At 27.3% G+C, this 24,136-nt stretch overlaps 1 protein-coding gene across 1 annotated transcript; it reads right to left on the reverse strand.

Moving 5' to 3' along the window:
• LOC132926688 (fatty acyl-CoA reductase 1) lies at positions 1–24,093 on the reverse strand. Its single transcript, XM_060991086.1, is given in 9 exon segments — positions 1–1,961; positions 2,143–2,400; positions 2,692–2,933; positions 3,583–3,791; positions 4,307–4,419; positions 4,503–4,648; positions 5,017–5,268; positions 10,147–10,406; positions 23,590–24,093. Coding segments are annotated over 9 exon segments (1,695 nt in total). The 5' UTR covers positions 23,612–24,093; the 3' UTR covers positions 1–1,768.
• Between the last annotated feature and the right edge of the window lie 43 nt (positions 24,094–24,136).

A 24,136-nucleotide genomic window follows, 5' to 3' on the forward strand; every position in this document is an offset into this window, starting at 1 on the left:
TTCTAATAAAAATGATATAATATATTTTTCTGTATTAATAAGGGTAACAATTATTTACAACCGCCATAAATCGGGTACCTAGCAAAGATGATTAACTCTATCGATGTTACTTATGATATACATAACAAAAAGGTGAAGTTTCGTGAAACATAAATTAAACTGGTCTATTTACAAAAAAAATGTTTAAACTTATAACTAGAATAAAAAAGTTTGTGTAAACTAAATAAATTATAACTTATAATTCATTATTATTATTATTATTATTAAATATTTCTAAAATAAGAGGACTTATTAGTTATTACCTATATAATTCTATACATTATTGACATAGATTTTTTATCTAACTTATTTTACCAAATTGTTTGTTGTGTCTGATTTATAAAAAGTTTTTTTTTTTTTTTTTGAAATATTAAATATATCAAACACATACCTAATAGCGATTAAATAATATAAATTATTAATACAATTTTAAATCATTATTGTATTATCTGATTAATTTTGAATACTATTTATTGTTTATTTTTTATATGAAATTATCACACGAATAATAAAGGGAATATATTAATATATAAGGCAATATATTATTGCCACCATAAAAATTATTCGCGAGCATAGCCATCAAACAAATACATATACAATCAAAGCTTTCCTTTAGAAATTAATAAGTGTATAATATCTTGTTGAATAAACTGCTAATGAAGAACTTTGTATGACGATGAAGAGCCTTAGCCATAAAACTTAAAAATTTCATACATTTTTAACAAGTAAAAATAATTGAACAATTTTTGACAAATGTTGTTAACATTTTAACTTACAAATTAATACCTAACAGTAAAATAATTCCATAAATAGAAAATTATAATATACACATTCGATGAAAATTTGAAGGGTTTATGGTTATTCGTAATTACAATAAAATACAATATTCATTAATAATGGATCGTTGTTTGAATTTACAATTTCATCAACTCATACAAAATATTTGTAAAATTGCTTACATTTTTTTTAAATTCCAGTAGAAACAACTTATGATAATTTTTAAAGTGCTTTTTAATCTACCTAAAAATTTCAAACCAACAACATTTATCAAAAAAAATTCAAACACTTCTATAAATAGCTCATTTTAAAACTAACATATAAGTATTGTTCAGATCATAATCTAAAATAAATGTTTGTAAGAATAAATAAATCCATATTATACATTTGTATAAATAGAAGATGTTGTTTATGTTTTTATTTTATAATATTTATAATACCATAATTATATTGTTCACTAAAATTATAAATTATATATTATTCATATGTTTTCTAAAAAAAAAAAGTAACAAAATATAGTCGCGTATTGACTTATAAACTTAAGTGGTCGGTACTTTTATTAAACAAATATATAAAGGAGTTTATTATGTTATATTTCTAATAATACTGTTAGAACCATCAATAATGCAATAATGCAATAAAATAAAAATCTGTGTATATTTTTCTTTTAAATATAAAATATAATAAAATACTTTGTAACTTAAAAATATAACTAAAACAATATAATGATTCTCGAATAAACCATTTTTGAATTGTAGTGTAATCTATACACTTTAAAAGATTTAAAATATAATTATAAAAATAAACAGAGATTTGATAGATTTGTCAGTTTTAAAAATGGTAAATGTACATGCATTGTTTTGATTTTATATGTTTTTTTAATACTAAAATGTTGTAAGTTAGGATCGTTTATTATCGTTAAAACAAAATAATAATAACGTATGATAAATGATTAAAGCTCTTTATTCAATATCGGTCCAACGGTAGTGTCACTTTTGATTGTTGAAAATATTGACTTGAAGAATAACCGTATTAGGTTGAATAATAATAGTCCAATTGCTATAATTGTATCAGACCATTTGAATAAAGTCCATAACAGTAAACCGAAAAATAATATTTTGGCGATTATATCGACAAAGTACATTCTGAAACAAAAAATATTAAACTATAGTTAATAGGTACGAATATAACATTTAACATTAAAACCAAACGGTTAAATATTGGGTATTTACGAACTCAGTATTCTGTATAGCATCGTTAAAGTAAGTATTTTTATTAATTTGTGTGAATGGAAAATAGACAAATTAATTTATGTTTAAAACTTACATTTTCATATGAATTCTAGCTCTAGGCAGTGTGTCTGGAGTTTCTTTTAAAATATAAATTCGAGCAGCCATAATACAATCTCTGAAGTAATTTCTAATGTCCATATCGTTTCCATCAATCTTGTACTCAAACTTCTCTCGTTGATTCATAATTCTTCTCATATAATGGACGTGTTCGTTTCTGAACTCCCATTGGTTGTTTGCGTAGTATTCAAACACCTCAAATCCTTTGTTTATTCTGTCTTGAATGCGTACCAGGCTTTGAAAGAAAAAACGAATTGCTAATATTAATCTACCGTTGTATAATATCCATTTGTGTTTGACATTTTGTGATATTCAAGAGAAATAAAATAAGTATACTGAATATCTCTCGTGCATGCATTCATTAAGGACAACAAATATTTAAGAAATGAATGTGCTCGATAGAAATCTATTTCTTCTACACTTTTCAGTATCAATATTATAAAACACGTTTCATGAACGCAATTTATATTTTCAATAAAATATAAGACGTAATGGATTATATATTTTCATCGACCGTTATCCTTACCATGGTTTATTGCCAGACATGTAAATAATAGCATCTAAAAAGTAAGCTGGAATAGTGTGCAAAAAAAATACACATATATTATGTACCAGCTTACTGCTCTTCATACTACCACCAGGATACCATACTGCGCCGTTCAACGGTACTTCAGTAGTGACAATACTTTTTCCGATGTCAATAATCTCTTGCCATGTTACTCTCCATTCTTGGCTGGAAGTTAAATGGCAAATCGTTCTGCCGATGTCCTCTGAGAGAAAAAAAATGTATTTTAAATAAGTTTATTTTACACAACGCACCTGATTATTGTTAAAATTGAAAACAACGATTACATTTATAACTTAAAATAAATACAAAATTAAAAATAAGACCTAATATGTGTTTATTTATTTGGAAATAAAACCCTGAAATCTATTCATACATTTATAAATTTGATTTGCATACGTATAGAAGGGATAAATAGTCTATCGAAATCATAATTTTTAATTTATCACAAGAAATCGGCATACGATTGATCGACGCATTAATGCTATAATTTTTGTGTCGGTAATCTAGTATACAGAATGTAGGTGGATTACGGATATAGCAAGAGGTGATTTAAAAATATATTTTAGGTAGTCTTTTTGGGAAACCGATGTATTTTTATTAATTTATTGTATTGAATTATTTCTACGAATATGTGGTGACTATCCACGACTGATATCGATAAAGAAATAAGAAGTGCAGAAGTATTATTATATTTATATTATAAGTATTCGAGTACTAAATTATTTATGCATAAATAAATAAATTTGCATAAATATTTGAACGAATACCTACTTATCATTCTCTATTTTAAATAGATTTCGAAATATATTTAAATAAGTATGTAAGTACAAAGTGGTAAGTGTCAAATACATATTCGTTTGCTTACTTGTTGTCTATATAATTCCACGTAAACAGCAATATGCCATTAACGGTAATATCGACCGGTAGATAATCGGCGTAACCTTGATTGTTGCAGAACATTGTACGGATGACTCCTTTTCCGGCACCTATCAGCAGGCCCGTCGGACCGTTGATGTTGTCTGTCCATCCGGGGAGAGGCTCTTTCCATATCGGTATGACTGTAACGGTAACAAAAACGTAACAGTGTAAAATGTAAATCATACCGACGGGGGTACACGGAAATCGTAAGTGCGTTGCCAGTGGCGTACGCAGGAGGAGGGGGGGATAACGGGCTGAAGCCCCCCCATTGCCCGTATTATTATTTTTGTTTTTAAATCTACCAACGAGTTAATACAGCGTATACCAATTTACCCATTTATTAGAACCACGGACTAAGTTATTAATAAATATTATATAGGTATTATATTATCTTAGTCTGTGATTACGACCAAAATCCATAGATGGGTATCAATAATCTTATATAATTATAATATCAATTTATATTTAGTTTGTTCATATATTTTTTGTTTATTCTATGTTTAATTTAAGTAAGAAATAAAAAAGCAACTATTTTAATTTTTAAGCCAATGCGCTTGTTACTCAGTTGAGTAATTTTTATTTTCAAGCCCCCCCCCCCCATTGTACAATCCTGCGTACGCCACTGCGCGTTGCTAATAAATAAAAAAATACTAACCAATGGATGGGCGAGCGATTATACAAGGCATTCCAGCTTCGCTCTGTTCCACCACTAAATGTTCAGAAAGACATTTCGTAAACGCATACGAGTTTGGGAAACTGCCGAGAATCCTGTAAGGAAATAAAAAAAAAAAGCGCATATTAATGGCGATCGACACGGTGTGCGATCATTATATTTTTAACGCGAAACCCACTCTTTAGTCATATTTTCTGCAGAATGTTCGTCCAACATTTCCATGTTTTGGATTAATTTATGCGGATCGGTTGGCGGCGGATACGCCTTTTCGAATAACACTTTTTCGTCCAAATGACAGTACGAAGTCGACACGTGCACAAATACCTGTACAGACATTAAACTCGTAAGTAGGTGTATTTTGTATGTTCTATCCAAGTTTTTACACGGTGTAATTGAATATTGTAAACTTTAAAGTTAACTGTTTACTATTGTAAACTAATTAGTTTACAATATTCAATTACAATTACAATTTACAATTATCATTAGTTATTTTTAATGTATATAATTTACACAGGTTTTCTCACTTCTCTAGTAAAATGTACAATATGTGTACACGGTAAACAAATCAATTTTTGTAAAATTCATAAAATATATACCTACTCTCGTATAGTTCCAATTCAATTCGTCGTAACGAAGGCACTACGACCGTGTAGTTGTAGGCAAACGTATTATAGACTTGTAAAAAATCGTACCTGCAAATTTTTCATTTCCTTGGCCAGTGCCAATACCAGTTTCGTGCCTCTGGTGTTGAGCAAGACGGCTTTCTTTAATGCCTCGTCGAATCGAATGGTAGCCGCCGCATGATAAACGATCTGCACGGTGTCCGCCAACAAACGACGGTCCGACTCGCTGATGGCTAAATCTGGTTCACTCACGTCACCGGCTATTGGGTACACTTTATTCAGTACTTCCACACCCCGTAGTTCCTTCAGATGGTCGAATAACTAAAACAGACGTACAAGTGGCTGTAAAAAATGAGATTTTACGTAACACGTGTAGATCATTATTCGTAATACGTTCACGTCACGTGCAATTCGTTTGAACTTAAAATCGAAATTAATTTCATTATAGAGTATAGCTCTATATAATAGTAGGCCGATATATGAACTGGTTGTCCACTTTAGTTACGAGTGTTACGACTTTAAAGCTTAATCTATAGTCGCAATTTGAAATATTATCATAATATTATACATTATTACGTTGAATTTCACAATATTTTTACAATATCAACTTAAATAATGTATAACCATAACTTGGCCAATATTGTGTTATATTGTTATTATTATGATGATTAAAAAGCAAATATTACAGTTCAACGCAAGTCGATAATGTATTATCAATATTTTTATTTTATCAAGCGTATAATTAAAAATAACTGAATTTTTTACAACAAATATGACACATACCAAAATTATAATTTGTTTGAAATAAATATTTTATTACTGAACGTGTAATTAAAATTTAACAAGACATTAAAAAACTATCTGCATAAATTAAAAAATCATAACTACATAACATTATTTACCTACATAAAAACAAAATATATTTATAGTTATAGATGTTAACACCAGGACTGGCAGGACTTAGAATATATATTTGTAATTTGTATATTTCTTAAGGAATTGTGTATTATCCCAAAACTAATATGACGCAGATTCATTTCCTAATAGATATTACAACTCAAATCTTAAATATATGCTACAACATATTAATTTGTGTATTTTTGTATGTTTTACACAATTTAAGAAATTTTGAATATTTAAAGATTCTAAACATCTTATAAGTAAATGCATATTTATTTTTTTTTTTTTAATAAATTATTGTTATACTGTTAAGTGATCGATTACCATATTATAACTGTGCTTGAAATTATCATTTTTATTTCTTAATTAAACTAAATTAAAGAGTTAAGATTTGTCCTCGTGTTTTATTTCGATAATTATAATCTATTTGTCTTGTTCTTCTAATAGATAATAATAAAATATATTTGTGACTGTTTTATGTATAAATATAGGTATGTATGTATGTATGTATGTACATACACATGCGTCATTGATTGTCACAATAGAAACTCTGGACTTCTGGTGCCAAAATTGTTTTAAGTGGACCAATACCTATTTATAAAAGATAGTCTCATTTGGATTTTTATTAGATTCTCTGAATGACTAATTGGTGTTGAATCTATATGCTTATAAAAATATTTCGAAATAGTTTTTATCCTGCAGTTGTTTATACGATACTGCTTTAATCTAGAAACTTAATTTGTCTATTATGATATTAATTTTTTCCAAATTTTTAATAGTTAGAGACGGTTTACTGACGTAGTCAGATAGTATCTATCTACTGTAAAAATATCAAATAATATAATAATGTTTTTAACACAAAACGGTTGAACTTAATCATCGTAATAATGAAAGTGGCAGATTGGTAAAATTAACCGTTAAACAATGTCAGCTAATAACTAATTAGGTAAAAATAAAGTAATAAATTGTGTTACTATAACGTGCGACTTACAGCAATCATAATAATATGTATTAGACTATATTGTTATGTCTATATCATTACGCGTACTACTAGCATGATTCGTTAAAATTGTTTAAAACATAATTATGGTAGAATGATTGTGCGAATATTTTTGAAAATAATATTTAGTAATACTATTAATTATATTTTAGACTTTTTGAATACCTATCTATTTGATATTTTAACTTCAATAGCGCAGTGTAATTTAATACACTATGTAGATACCAAAATACACGTATTTACATTATTTGTTAGATATCGATTTATTTTTATTATTTTAACCAATAGATTATCGAAATAACAATGAGTTCATAATAGTTTGTTTTAAAATGATTTAACTATTTTTAAATTTTATATTTTATCTACAAAATTAGTTAAATATTTCTTATTAAATAATTTTTTTTTTTTTTTTTTGTTGTTATTAAAACAAAAATTTACAATTTGTGTTCACTCAATACGATAAGTAATATGTAGAAATAAAAAATATACAAAGACAGGATAGCTTGATTGAAGGGTTCATTGAAACTACTTCAAATGTTACTTTTTCTTAGGATTTAATATTTATATTATATTCGTTTAAAAAAATGGGTTTTGACGATTAACATGGCCTCTGTGCCATTTACACTTAAACTATAATATATTATATCAAACAACTTTGTAAAAATATTTAACAATAAACATATACATAAATATTGATTGAAATGTATGTATGTAGTATGTTGTATGTATAAATATATAAATATGATGTTAACTATTTTGAGCAACAGAAATATTCGGTTTCATTCCTAAATTTAAATTGGATAAATAAAAAACTTAAAATTCACAAGAATATTAAATAAGATGGTAATTTTTTCTGTTTAAACTAAAAAAAAAAAACGGTAATTATATTTTATGTTCTAAAAACTATATTATTTTCTACTATTTGCATTTTATTTCTAAATAACAACAAATCTATTAATACCTTTTCTTGGAAAAATATAGGTATTAAAAGTTATAGTTTTTTTTTCAAAAAATATAAGAAAGAAATTGTTTATTGTTAGACAATTAAAAAAATATTTATTTATTTGATTCAGTAGTAGTCTAGTCCAATTTTTTTTAATGTGAACAAGTTTGTGGTTTGTAGAATAAATAGCATTCAATTATTTTTAATATTTTGAGAAATAATATTAAGTTTAGTAAAACTAAAATAACATATACTATCAAAAAGTTTAAAGTTTCTACAAATAATGTTTTTATAATTCAACAAAATAACTAAAACCGTTAAAATTCATTTAAATTTCTAATTTTGTCCAATTTTAAGTTTCAAATATCTATAAAAAAAATTATATTATATGATTTTTTTATTTCAATATTAACACATCATGATAACCGTGTATTAAATTTTCAAGTCAATACAATAAAAATTGAACAATTTATAAATTACTAACTACAAAAATAATTAGCTGATTTTGAAAAATTTCAAACAATTTGAAGTTAAAATATCTAAAAATAAAAAAAAGCTATTTATACCTTTATAAGAACAACTTATAAATTATCAAAATTTGCAAACTTCTTGACCGAACGAAAATATGTTTATCGATAATTTTAGAGAAAAAAAGGAAAATTTAATACCTTTGAATATTAAATAACTAAAAAAGATTCAAAATAAGTGTTTTGAAAACTATACCATAATATGTGTATTATGATTATAATAATGATTATACAAACATTTGATAAAAATATCAAAAATCTACGGTTATTCGTATTTGAATTACAACAATATTAAAGAAATTAGTCAACATTTAAACTTTGGACGCTTATAAGAAATATTTACGGAATTATACTCAATCTTAGTTTCTTATTTCACTAATAACAATTTATGAGAAATTTTTATGAATTTTTAAAGTTTTTTGACAGAATGATTTTTTTTTTATTGACAATAATTTTAAATAAAAACTAAACAAATAACTGAAAATGTCTGATTCATATAATATTGTATTAAAAAGATACATAATTTTACTAAAATGTTATAATTTATTTAAAATGGTAAAAACTTATAATATTTAGCGAAATTTCAATTATCTACCGTTATTAAATTTCCCATTTTTCATAGTTTTATTGTTTTTCCTGACGGTTTTTCAAACAATTTTTTATTTTTGACCCCTTCGTAATACAAATTAGTTTCACTTTTCTAGAGAAAAATTATGAACTTATAGATAATTAATTATAGACAACAAATAAAAAAGAAATATAATAGAATCTAAAACTTAATGATTTCACCTTGTATTCTTACTTCTGATTTTATTTTTATACTGTAGTAAAATATTTTAAGAGAATATTAATAGTTAAATAAAAGGTAATTGTTCTTTATTATAGATACCCATCTACTTTTTATATTTTGATTATATACATTTTATTTTTATTCGGGAAACTCGTTGGTATTATTACTATAGGTACATAATAATATTATTATAGCTAATAAAATCATTTGTAGTTATTGAATTAAATATCTCAATTTATATGATGTTTTGAGAGACAATACCATACAAGAGAAATCGAATGCGTACAGTTTGTAGGCTATTATAGTGTTATTATTTCGAGCTATAAAGGTATTATTTTATTATACATTTTTATATTATATTACTTTTTTATAGCAAGTAAAACTATCAATGGGTATATGTATTTTTATTATACTACAAGTTACATTTGTATGATAACCTAAGGGATATGTGCTGTTTTCGTCATTCAAACGAAGTTTGTAGCTGTTAACGGTATAACTTTTAATAGATTTTAAGACATTATACAATATCATTATTGTTCTTCGAATGAATATATGAATCAATGAATAGAAATATAGAAAGTAAATTATCGTATTGGCTTTTGGCAATAAAATCCTAATGTTTATAAAGATATATTTCATATTAATATACTATATCTGTAGACTATAACAATTTATTAAACGGATAGTGTAATTCGACATTTTTATAATATTTTTAATTTTTGTAAATATAGTGTTGTAGTTGGATAATATTACAAAAAAAAAATCTATATTTCTATATAAAATGTTATCAAATTATTATTTGAAAATTATTGCATTCATTAGAAGTAAATGGTAATGAAGTATAATTTATATTTTATAAATTAATTAGACACCTACAAAAGCTATTTATAATTTTGAAAGAAAAATACTAATGGACAATTTGAAAAACTTAATGACTCACAGCTATGGAATTGAAAAATATTTTATAAGTATGCAGTTCTTGGAAAAATGTGAAAATAATAATGATAATAAATAAATAATATTGTTTTTATAAACTTACCACTGATGAGAAAATAGTTTCCACTCTTTGCTTGGGATTGCTACCTTTTTTTGTTCGAAGTAGCAAATAAATTCTTTCGATGTCTGGACATTTCCTCAGAAGCTTTTCGACTAAAACCTTTCCGAGAAATCCAGATCCTCCGGTAATAAAAATAGTTTTACCGACAAAACTCTTAGACACTCGATCGGGAAGATGACTAAATTCATCTGGAAGTACGGGTGGCTTATAATTTAAGAAACCTTCTTCGAACGAAGCCATTTCTGAAACAACAAATAAATTATTAATAATCTTTTGAGTGATATATAAATATATGTATAACATTTGTTTTTTTTAATAACAAAATGATTGAGTGATAAGTGAGTATTTTATTTGTCATCTTTAATGTTTTGCGGTAGATGGCAAAGATAGAAGGACTCTTCACACTCTACACTCTCTTAAAACTCATTATCAAGGTTTTTAGCTTCAAGGTTTTAAATTGTATATATATATATATATAGTCACCAACCAGTATATTTCCCATAGTTTTAGACCTATCATTATAATTATATTTTGTAAGTCATATAAGAAGAATAATAGTCGAATAACCGCAATTATTCACGAAACGAGACACATGACAATGGACAACCATAAACTAAAGAATACTTTAATCTACACCGATGTGTAATTGTTGCAAACAATTATTATTCGTATTAAAAGTTAATAACATTCTTGTGTTAGTCATGTAGGACGTAGGTATATTGTAATATACTAATATTTGATATTGTTAGATAGGTACTAAATTAATAGTATGTAAATTTCCGCGTGGAATTGATAAAGAAACTTAGTTTTAACGGAATAATAAGACTAAAATCATTTTATATATGTAATACGAGTATAACATATTATATGCGTTCACCAGAAACTTTACTGGAATACCACAACAACTGTCAATTATTGAATTATAAGCCTAAATTCATTTTAGATACCCCCGAAATATAATATTTTCATAAATGATGACATTTATATAAAGTTGAAAACAATATTTTAATAGAATTTAATGATATGAATTTTGTAAATTAATTAGAAAATATTATGTTTCAAGTTTTTAAATTTTAATTATATCAACAAAAAAAAGTATAAACATTAATCGAGTTCTTAGCGTTATTGACTTGCATTGAGATAAATAAAAACATTTTGTATAAATATAATATAATATGTAAACTCGAAATGTGTGTTACCCACACTGCTTTAAAATGTCACTACTTAATTGATTAAATCGTTTAACACAAGTAAAAAAAGGCGGACAAATCACAAATATGTAATCGCGCGCTTTGCAATATAAGTAGATGTCAAGTGTGTACCTTGTCATTGATTAGGTTACTGTAATAATACAGTGTTAAATTTGAATTCAACAATAAATCAATGTATCCAATGAAAAACGATTCTGAACCAACAAAAAATAATTCAAAATATGGTGGATTTTATAAAAATTTTAAATTCAAGCACATATATAATTTACTTATGTTTTTGATATTTTTTAATTGCTGTAGAACAAATTACCTAAATACGTTACAATGTACCTATTAAAGCTTTTTTTACTATAAATTGGAATGAAAATTAAATAAAGCCAATAATTCCAAATGATAATAAATAGCTTAAAAATATCCAAAATAATTTTAAAAATGTAATATGTTTTAGAAGTGACTTAAACGTCGACATTCTCAAAAACTGGTTTTGTGTAAGAAATTTCGTTTTTTCGTTATTTATTTTGTTAATTATTGAAATCATTTACTTTTGAGACCCCAAAATCCTAAAGTACTAAACAGTTAAAATTTGAACGATTGTAAATTCTATTTTAGATTGTAAACTTTTCATGGTCGAGTTCAGTATCGTCTGGATGGTACATGTAAACTCTCCTGCGTTTATAATAACTTCGTTTTTACACCATAATTTATTGTATCATGAACATTTAACATGAAGATTTAAAAAACCTTAAAGTGTCTCTGAAATTTTCTAACAGATACCACTATCAAAGTTGGTGATTGGAGCATTTTTTTCACAAGAAAAAGTCTCTTCAAACACTAAGACAATGGTTCCTACTTTGATATATTTATTAACACTCAATCAAATTATGAGTGTTATAATGTAATAAGTTACTATACAATTAATTAATTTGATTTAAATAGAAGGTTAAGTTTTTAATGATCATAATTACAAAAAAAAAAAAAAAAAAAAATGATATTATAAAAATAATAAGGTAACTAATAGTGTTATTATGCTAATTAAAATAGCATACCTCTTTACCCATACATAGGTACGTCTAAATACTTATAACTCATGAGACATACACTCGTGTAGAACATAATAATTAATCACTTATATAAAAACCAATATTTATACAGTTCTTAACTCATATAAAACTGTTTTAATAACGATTTGAATGTATTAACTTTGTAATATCCGAATAACCACATTGTTTTTATCTATACATTGTTAAATTATTTTCATTCAAATATTATGCACGAATTAATACTGGTAGTTAATACGGACATGATACAATATATTATTATAACGTGTTTTGCCAGCATTTTGTCTCGCCTCAATACCACTTATCCAATTGTATTTTATTAAAAATTTCTCATACTTTTCCAAATAATTTTGGCGCTAAGAAGTGGTTTTCGTTCAAAATACAAATAAAACAATTTTTTTTGAACATTTTTATATACACTGAATTATACAATACATAATATTATTATAGTATAATAATAAAATTATAAAATAACTTTTTACTTGGAGGCACAGTTTTAATTCTGCTTCATATGTTCATATTAATCGTTGTATTAACTACACTGCTTGTAGTTCGACGTAAATCATCAGCATGATAAATTAAAATATATATAATAGTTTTAGGCGATTTATTGCACTTGTGATAATATTTTAAAATTTTATCATTCATTTCGTGGAGATAAAAATATTTCTGTGCAAAGTAACTTATTTTACGCGTCTTAATTTAGCTACTTAAATTATATTATTTAAAAGATCATTATACCGCTCAATAGTGCAAGGTAATTATAATGCTTATAACTAAACATAATATTTTAATTCGTTACATAAAAAAAATGTATATAATATATAGTAATAATAACAATTTGAGTTATTATTTATAATGTAGTAATTGTAATATTACCGATTATATATGTTTATATTAATTTTATAATAATATATACCTAGTCATAACTCCCTATCTCTGACACAAGCCGTATAAATCTACAGGTCGTATAATATGTTAATCAAATGAACTATCAACTATGAATAATACCTAATCTGTTAATCTGTAATATTTATGTGTGATTTTTCTATAAGTTAAAAATAAACCATTATGTGTCATTACTCATTAGAAAGTTTCCAAAAAACAAAATACAATTGACATTTGTACAAAACAGTTGACTACTACTTTAGAAAAAAAAAAAAAATCACAGTACTCGTGGGACGAGTTAAAAAAACGAAATAAATTCCTCACCTTTCTCAGAATATTGTTGAATTATATAAATCGATAAATTTAAGTCGATATTATAAACATGTTTTCTACACGGTTTCGTTGACCATAATGACTCGATACCATTTCAATTGGGTATCCATATTAATTGTATAAATTAGCGAATAATAATTATTACATATAGTTACAATAAAATCATGAAAGTGGTTCTGCCTTAGTGCCCAGCTTTCACTACTTATTATTTTGTTACAATTTAAACTCGTGATGAGTTAAAAACATTATACCACCGCGGTAACGACAAAATATGAATATCTACCGTACTTCGTCGACCGAAATGACACGATATTGATAATACGTTATCGGCAGAATTATATTTTTAATTTTAGCCGTACCGTTTGGATAACGAAACAGTTATTAATCGCGAATAATTTTACGACGAAACGTCTGTACGGTCGCAATAGTCGCGTTATAGTTGTCGGGTAGGCACAATATATTCTTCTACACGACCGACCAAATATAATAATATTATATAACGTCATGACGACCAAACGTAGTTATTCGGTCGTTGTACTGATCTCCATTAGGTCTACCTACTATGCGTAGAACACACGCGTAGAACACCGCGTATAATATGTATATAATATAAAACGGTCGATCGTGTTTCCTACTCGCTTTCACCCATTGTCGGATTCGTCGAATGGAAACACGAGAGAATAATGATATACATACACACAATAATACACCTACTGGGTATTATAGGTACTCGTACGGCGCAGACTTAGTGCAACGGACCGGGACGCACGGGCTAATGCTTAGCATTATGATGTTATGCCGTCACTGACTCGCACACGAATTAGAAATGCAAAAGCAGCAGCCGACGTGGCCCGCAGAGATCGCGGCCGGGATAACGAAAAAAGAAAACGGCAGAAGTACCGCAAACGGAATTCGCAAAGGGCTCGGTTAACGGCCCCCGAGACGACGACGACGACGACGACCTGCAGCACGATAATACGTATACGCATCGCCTGATCCGGACAATGTTTGTTGCACCGCTCGTACAACCTACACCAGGCATGTCAAACACGCGGCCCGCGGCTCATTTTTTTATGGCCCGCGACTATCAATATTAATTTGCAAAAAAGAAAATATTAATGTCGTGTAATGACTATTTTAGATTCTTAGAGAATGGTTTATTTGGTATACATTATTATACTGTCTTATCTTCTGATAAACTATAATCGAATAAGGTCTGGATTAATGATGGTTTTATATATATTTATATTTACCGACACACATTTAAATGCAGTATTAAAAGTGGCTTCGTCAAATAATATTTCTCCCGAAATTGAAAAGTTGGTGGGAGAAAAGAGGTGTCAAATATCGTCTAAAAAAAATTATTAATATGTTTTTTTTGTAATTTATACAACACTTATATATATTTTCATAAATAATTAGTATGATTTATATTTTATTTAAATTTATGTTCATTTGTTTTTTAATTTTTTAATTTAGTTGTAATTGCTGTATTCGTAAACATAAAGAACAAAATTGAAAAATGTGTACAAAATATTTATTTTTTCGCTAAATTTTTATGTGCGGCCCAAATAGTAAACTTTTCAATATATTTGGCCCACTTGATACTTTGAGTTTGACATGCCTGACCTACACCGTATATATTATAATATCTACCTATTATACACACACTAGAGAATAGTACACACGCGCGTAGGTACGATTTTGTAGTATTATAAAATATGTTTTTATCATTGTGCGCGTTCGTCGGCGGCAAGAGAAAGTCTGTCGGGGTGACGCGAGTCACGCGCGTCGTTCGACGAAATCCTTACCGGGCTCCTCGTAGGCACGTTACCGGAAACCGGGTAAAACACACGGGTTTGTCGACAGCAACCTATATCGGCAATAACGATATAATAATAACTGCATAACGCACACGGCCGTGTTTCGAAATATAAACATACCGCGAGTACCGACGGTAGATAATCATGTTGCTGCGTTACGCGGTTACGGAAACGATCCTGTCGCGGTGCCGGCAATCGAGGACGTTTCTCCGCCGCCGCCGCCGCCGTCAATAATTATGGGCATACGATTTTGGTCGAGCTCCTGTCCAATGCGATTTGCGGCGGGTCGGTTTGTATACGACGAGTAGTGTGCCTTACGTATAGTAGTGAGTCTTGTGTTTGAAAATTGTCGCCATAGGAATACCGTTGAGTTGTTATTATTATCATTATCGTGACGTTTCGATCCCTCGAGTCTCTCGCACTTGCGCGATAGACAATTTCGCAATATTACATTCTATACCATATATAAGTTACAAAACATTATATATAATATGGTATGTCCTTTTATCGGTATATCATCCTAGTTAAAAGCGTTTTAGTTTATGTTTATAAAAACAGCCTGTCTGCTGCCTACTTGTCGTTATGTTGTACAATAAGTAAAAACACTAAAAACCATATTCATACTGACCTATTTATAGGAATTCAATAATAATAAACTTTTGCAAATCATTAGTGTGTTTACGTTATATAAATTATATAATATTTATCATAGCGTATCGCATGCAAATATAAATCATTCGATACGAGTATAACGAGTATATACTTACACTCGATTTTAATGATACAATATATTCGTTTTAAAAAGGTATCAAAACGTTCTAGGCTATAAACAGTACTCATAACACATATTTTCTAGAACGTTATGATCTTATTTTTTTTTCTGGTTATTTTAATTTATGTTCATACCAGATTTACAGTCAACTTTATTTTGCTACCTATATTGATAATATCTACACGTCTTATAGCAAAATTGTTTTCTTTTTTTAATATATACAGTTGAATAATTTATAATCTATCTTAATACATTATAATTAATCCAATTGTATTTATCTAGAACAAAGACTTAATTAATTAAAATAGTATGATGATAAAAAAAAGTAATAAAGTTGATAACAATTAATTTGAAAAATGTGTATACATATATTGCCGTGCCTACTGTATTACGCCTATTGTTTTAAATGATACAAATATCCGGAACTTTACTACTATATAAATTGAGCTCTCGTATAAAATAAAAATAAATCGTGAAACTTTCTTTATTTCCCATGAATTATATTATAAAAGACTTGAATAACGTAAGAATTATAATATACGTAACCATCGTGACATCGGTACTAAAGCCACTTAAAAATGTTCACTCGTACGAACTTTCTATCAAAGGTTAGGCGCATTTATAAATAAAAAATACGAGTTAGTTAAACACGAAATAAATATGCACCTGCAACACGAGGCATACGAATAGAGCTGGAATTAGGAGGCGCGGTCTCTACTATAGATATTAGAGTAAATAGATTTTAAAAGTGCACACAACCCCACCAGATATCCGCAACTGCCAACTACGTATACACACTACACAGCAATTAGTTAAATAATAACATGTATATTAATGTTGCGTATGTGTCAGGAATTACTGATCAGCCATCAGCGTTTATGATTTGTCCGTATTTTTATTTTATTTTTTTTCGAGGAGATGAGAGTGCTTAAATATCGTATTAGTACATCACAAGTCCTTCTTCGCATTATTATGTAAGTACAAGAACCCAACTAATGATATTGATTGTCACTTATTTTTGTCTAGTAATCGTTTTCAAAATTTGATCGTAATTATTTACAACCATACTTGTATTTCTTGTATTTCTAAATGTATGTTACTGTTAGTTTTGATGTGTGATGAATCTACAATGTATTGATACAACAACAATGGAATCACACACTGATACGCAACATTATTACACCGCCGACTATCCTAATTTATCATTCATCATTCCGAAATATAACACTAGAGGGCACGAACACAATATTGTTACAAACGAGTACCTACATGTATATAGACACCTAGATTGGTACTTAATCGGTCTTTTAAATTCGGCAACTTTGATTTATTATCGATGTAAAACAGAAATTGCCTATTCATTATATATGCCTAACTCATATCTAGGAGTATATTATTCTATAATGTGAATAAATGAATCATATGACCCGAAAGGTTAGATGTTGTGTCATTTTAAAAAGTAAAAAAATTATAAATTTTCACGGTTAAGATATACAATAATATATCGTATTATTTTTTAATATATGTATAAAAAATGATAAAATACATGGTATAAATATTTAAAATATTTACTAATATTATAAATAAATATTTTGATTAATATCCATAAAATAAAATAATGATTTTAATTATATTATTTAATTAATTAATTACTTATTATAAATAAGTTTGTATTTTTTAATACCTAGTCTTGAAATTTCATCTGCACAATCAAAATATATTAAATATAGTCTCTATCCTTAATCGTATACTATATTAGACATAAAAAATAATTTCTTTGTTACAACAACCAATAAACTGTCATAGTATCATAAATGAATACGAAAATATCGTATTGGAAAATGTATTTTAAGTTGTAGTAATTTGTAGTCAAAAATAACTAACAAATATTTAATAGCATATACATATCATTATGTAGCGAGTATGAAAGATTTTCTTAATAGTTATGAGGATATTCTAATATGACATAATATTGATTATGAAATTTAGAAAGAGATTTATCTTGAAACCATGTACATTCGTAGCGATAGTAAAACTGAAGCTAGTAATTATCGATATGACGGGTAGATGTATATCCATATTTTACATATTTTAATAGGAATTATTGTCCAACAACGGAAGATATTTTAGAAACTCATCAGATATTACCTGTTATATTGACGCCAGATGCTTAGAATATTGCCGTCAGTTATGTAATTTTATTAGATATCAAAGTTTTTAGAAGAAATTTCTATTCAATTTTCACTTGTAAAGTAAACTTACGTAGAAAATGATATTATGTTCTAGTTCAAATTTTGAATATAAATGTAAATCCTAATCAATAAGAATACTATTATAAACACATGGCGTGCGCACGGGGGTTCCAACTATGCCTGGACACCTCCCGACATTTTATTGAAGCCCTAAAATTGAAGTCATATAGCATATAATATATATGGGTCTCTATTTTAACTAATGTTATTACTAGAATAAAAATGGTATTTTTTCTAAAATATGTCGTAAAAAAAATTATGTTTCGGGATAAAAAAAATAATACAACGTAAAATATTTTAAATTTGCGTGATAAAACTTACTATGATTATGTTATTGACTGCAAAAGTAAAAATAATAAATAAATATTGCAATTATCTTGAAAATAGATTTTAGATCCAACTATTTAATGAAATATTATATTCGATTAATATGTGATATAATGTAAGTAATATTTATTCGTGTATTATAATTTATTATAACATATGTACATATGTCTTGTTCAGAGAGGGCCCAAATTAAGAAAAGGGCCCGAAAAAATTGTAGGCACCCCCCGAAATTCAGGTCTGCGCACGCCTATGTATAAACATGAATCAAACGTTTGTGTCTATTATATATTATGAATACATTTTTATGTTCTTTTTTATTCACTGCTCACTGTCTATTACTTGTCATAACATTATAGGTTGGTAACTTATAATTCAAAACATAATATATTTGTTTTTCATATTATTTTTCTCAAACAATAATGTAACTTTTTGCTTTCTAATTTTGCTCATTTTACAATATAGTTATATAATTCAATTTACAAATATTTTTATGGTTCCTTTACAACAGTAGGCACGGCATACAATTGTATAATGTGGTAAGTATAAAACAACCTATGGCTAATGGCTATCTTGTAACGTTAGGGAGATTTCACGCACAATAATCATATAAAATATGTGTTAATTATTGTTTAGCTAAAACAAAATGCGTGTACGCCTTAATATTTTGAAAATTTGTTTTGATTTTCGCGTAATTACACTTTCTAAAATTAAATAAACTTTGTGTTGATATCTATATTGTATGTCTTTACAATCTGTATAACATCACCAATAATTACACTCAGTTAGTTTTGAGTTTCAACTCAGAAAACATAAGGTATAGTATCCTATAATAGTATCCATACTATAAAAATGAGTCGAGAGTATGTTTACCTACTAATATTATGACCGAATCTTCTACAATCTTTGTTTTATAAATCTGTCACATATTGAGTAATATGTTTTGTTTTATAATTATTGAGTTTCAATTACTTTAATAATACTAATAAATAACGATAGGCGCTTCAGTTATTCATCATCGCATACAATGGTCTCCTTTCTCTCTTTGGATTCCGTGAGTAGATTTCAGTGTACTGATTTCAATCTACAAAACGTGATGTCGCTGTTGCGTTAAGTTATGATAGTCATAACAGATATGTATTGTTATGAAGTCCTCTTGAGTAATCACATTATTTATATTTTAAAATAATTGGAGTGGTCGTTAAGTCAAAAGCTTACATTTAAATTAGGTAGTTGTTTGATATATAAATCATGTTTATATCTTTTATGATGGCTATCGCTGCTGAGATTTTTTTAACTTCCTACCTAGTTATATCGAAATAATTTATTTTCTTAAATACATAATTAAATCGTTTTTTAAACACAAATAAAGTTATAAGTTTAATTAGATATAATTGCCATGCCATTAATTTAATAATCATCTGTACAAGTCAATAAGACACGACTTCATATGCAAGCTACTTATATTACATAATCGATGACAACTCTAATTAATCGTCTTTGAAATGTCGACGTCATGAATAATATTTATAAATTATAAAATGAATGTCTTATAATAGTATAAATACGCAACTTTAGAATAATGTATGATACTTGTTTAAAAAAAAAATTAAACATCGGTTATTATTTATTAGCAATGAGCAATAAAAAAAAAATTGATACGTATTTATTCAAACTTGGGATGTTTATTTTATGATTATTATTCTATATAAAATAAATAAACGTCAGGTACCAATTAAAAAAAATAAAACACAAATTAATTATAATATCTAATTCAAATGTCATATACGTTTATTAAATTTACTTATTTACATGATCAATATAACATTTTAGATAAAGCTATACAAATTGGCCATGTATAAAACGTTTTAGAATAAAAAATTATTAAGTTTTCTTATTAAGATATATCCGTGTTAAAATCAAAAACTATATAATATGTTCGAAATATGAATTAATTTTAATGGACCGCATTACATTATAAATTATAATGTTGTGTAAGATTAAGTGAAATTGTAGTACTTGTTTATTATTTGGATTATTTAATGGTTTGTTACTCTTCCATTACATTTTATAACTTCCTTAAACATTTCTAGGTATAAAATTACAAGTACTAAAGATTTTAAAACTAACCATTAGAGATCAGTTGTGTCAATAAAATAAATATAAGATAAATCATATTTAATACTACGATTTTTATTTATTTATTCAATTATATCTTCTGACATTGAACAATATAAAAAAAAAAAATCTATTAATTATTTTTGTTAACAATTGGCAAGGTTCCTTTTTTTTTTAGATATTTGTAATCATTTACTAATACACCTATATAATAATTATATAATTTAGTTTTAAAAAAAAATAGGATAGGTTTTACTTCATTTTAGATAACTTTTAATAAGCTCAAATTATATTATGTGTGAATGTGAAATTATGCTAAGTTATAATATACGAGTACGACTAAAATTGTAGTTTATTATGACCATTGGCTACTATTGATCATATTAGAAGAAAAAAGTCCAGTCTAAACCCACAATCGAATGATAATTTTTATTTTATATCAATATATATTTGTAATTTAATATATTATATCTTTTAATAATTTATAAATTGGCAATGATTTTAAAAAAATCATTTAAAAAGTAAAATAAATTCATTATATTAAATAACAGGTTCAATCACTATCACCGATCAATTATAACTTTATTAAGCCCGTTTACGTAATCGCCTAAAGTAGCTTGTTTGGTAGCGTTTTGACAATCTATTTCAAAACATAATTACTTATCTTCACGTAATAAACGATTTAATATTAAAAATTATTTTTAATTATTTAATGAAGCAATACTAATTATCTAAATATATTATGTGGATATATTCCTTTCATAGTAAGTTATATTTGGTGATTATCAATGCCCAATAGTTATTATTTAAAAGTTATTGATACAAAATGTTGGCTTATTATATTATTAAGTTATCAATTGTTATGTTAGAAGTTAGAAGATATTAAACTTTAAAATCAAATTTCTAATTAACTCTGTGTAGGTTTGTAATTTAATATAAAATTTACAGTTTTTCTAAAATCATAACGATTTTTCCCAACTACATTTTTCGCTAAATATATATATATATTAAGCTTTAAGCTTCTGAGTTATATTAAATGATCTTACATTGTTTTAAAATATATGCATTTTCAAAAAAAATGTTACACATTTTTACAAAAATCTTGGAAACAATAACTTGAGTTTTGAATACTTTTTTTATGATCGAATATAAGCACAAACCTACCCGATTTCAATTTTTTTCCGCTACTTATAGAGGTACTAATAAAACTTGTTTAAAATTTAATCATCGCGAATTACGGTATAACTTGATATAATGTAAGAAGCTTTTACAACAAAAAAATGAATAAAACAGACATAAAGCGTATCATTTACGTACTTGTATTACTCTTGGTACCTAAATAAAGACTATTTAATGATGTAATACCCACCATACATTTTAGGAAAAAATTGAAATGCAGTTTTTTGGTTAAAAAAAAATTTTCCGGTTTACTTGATGATTTGCAACTAACTATTGTTAGTTTCCTACTTATTTCTTTCATAATGTAACTTTTATTCATAATGTAAGTAGCTTTCACAACAACAAAATTGAATAAAACAGACATAAAGTGTATTATTTACGTACTTATATTACTCTTGTTACCTAAATAATGAATACTTAATTAATACCTATACGATACATTTTAGGAAAAAAATTAAAATGCAGTTTTTTGGTTAGAAAAAAATTTTTCCAGTTTACTTGATGTTTTGCAACTAACTTGTTATAGTTACCCACTTATTCCCTTTCATTATGTGATATTTTTTTCATAAAATAATTATAATATACATTAAATTATTTATTATTAAGACATTAATATATATATATATAACAATTTATTTTATACGAGTTTAAATATAGTTTTTCTCCTCTCGACATATAATTTAGACTATTGACAACACAGGTACATTTCAGAAAATCAAATTGCAATAAACACAATGACAAACTCGACCTGGTATTTCGCCTTATTTTTCAAATTATATGGGTAAATCTAAAAACATGTTTAAATCATACATCTGAAATATCTATAAATATTTGACAATCGCAACCAATAAACAGCACCTACCTACTACAATTTAATAATATCAATATGGTTTTATATTTTTTTAGGACAATAAATACACGCTAATGTTCTGTTCTACACCGATATAGTGTAAAGACTTCAATAGTTCGTTCTGTTACAATATATTTGTTTGATATAACTCCGTTGAAAACAGATGTCACGCATCGTACAAAAATAACATTATCATATTGGATTGGCGGTCGTGTTCTAATGAGCGAAAAGAAAAGTCTCGCGTGCAATAATTAATAGTGTACGACCGACATTACGAGTTCGTACACGTAATTTATCTCATTAGCAGCAGCTGGAGTTATCGTCGATTCCCAATTATCGAACGGAGCCTACACGAACAAAAATATTGTACTATATAGATAAAAACTATAAGCTTTACGAAACGTCCGTGTGATATGTAGTGGACGACTGACCGAACCGAACCGAAGGGATTCGTATACAGGCAGATGTGGGACCAAAAGCCGGTGTGTGTTTAAATCGCAATAATAATACTAATGATATCGACAGATGCGGTTTGGCGCGGTGTGTGCAGTGTAAGTATGTGCCGCTAAAGTCATATATATATATACATAGATTATAGGTACATTGTCGAAACTTACCTGAGGCTGTGTACTTGGGCATCGCGGGACCGCGTCGGCTACAGCTGCGTATACGCCTCTCTTCGAACCGTCGAAATGGATGTCGCGACGGACGCGAAGTCGTGTTTGGTCGATGGTCGACGGTTATGCCGCGACGTGCTGTGGATCGCGCGCGCGTCTATAAAAGACCGATTGAGCGTGACAAAATATTACGTGTGTGTGTGTGTGTGCGCCGTGTGCGTGTGCCTATGTGGTGCGTGCGGATCACTGTGGAGGTCTGGTGCTCGCGCATAGGACGCCGCAGACTCTTTGGACGTTTCCAAAAGAAAGTTGAAACGCCGAGCGGCGGCGGCGGCGGTGCGACGTATATAATTACTGTATAATATTATTATTATTATTATTGCGGTGCGTATAACGCCGCGGCGATCGGGGGGGAACCGCTAGACGTGGCGGGTGGCGGAAGAGGAAACGCCGTCGAGGAGGGGAGTCCCCGCTCGGAATGGGGTGGTGTTGATAGGTAGGTTACCTGTAATAATAATAATAATATGATTAAACATTCGTAAGCGCG

Source organism: Rhopalosiphum padi, chromosome 3 (assembly GCF_020882245.1).
Source record: "Rhopalosiphum padi isolate XX-2018 chromosome 3, ASM2088224v1, whole genome shotgun sequence".
Taxonomy (NCBI): Eukaryota; Metazoa; Arthropoda; class Insecta; order Hemiptera; family Aphididae; genus Rhopalosiphum; species Rhopalosiphum padi.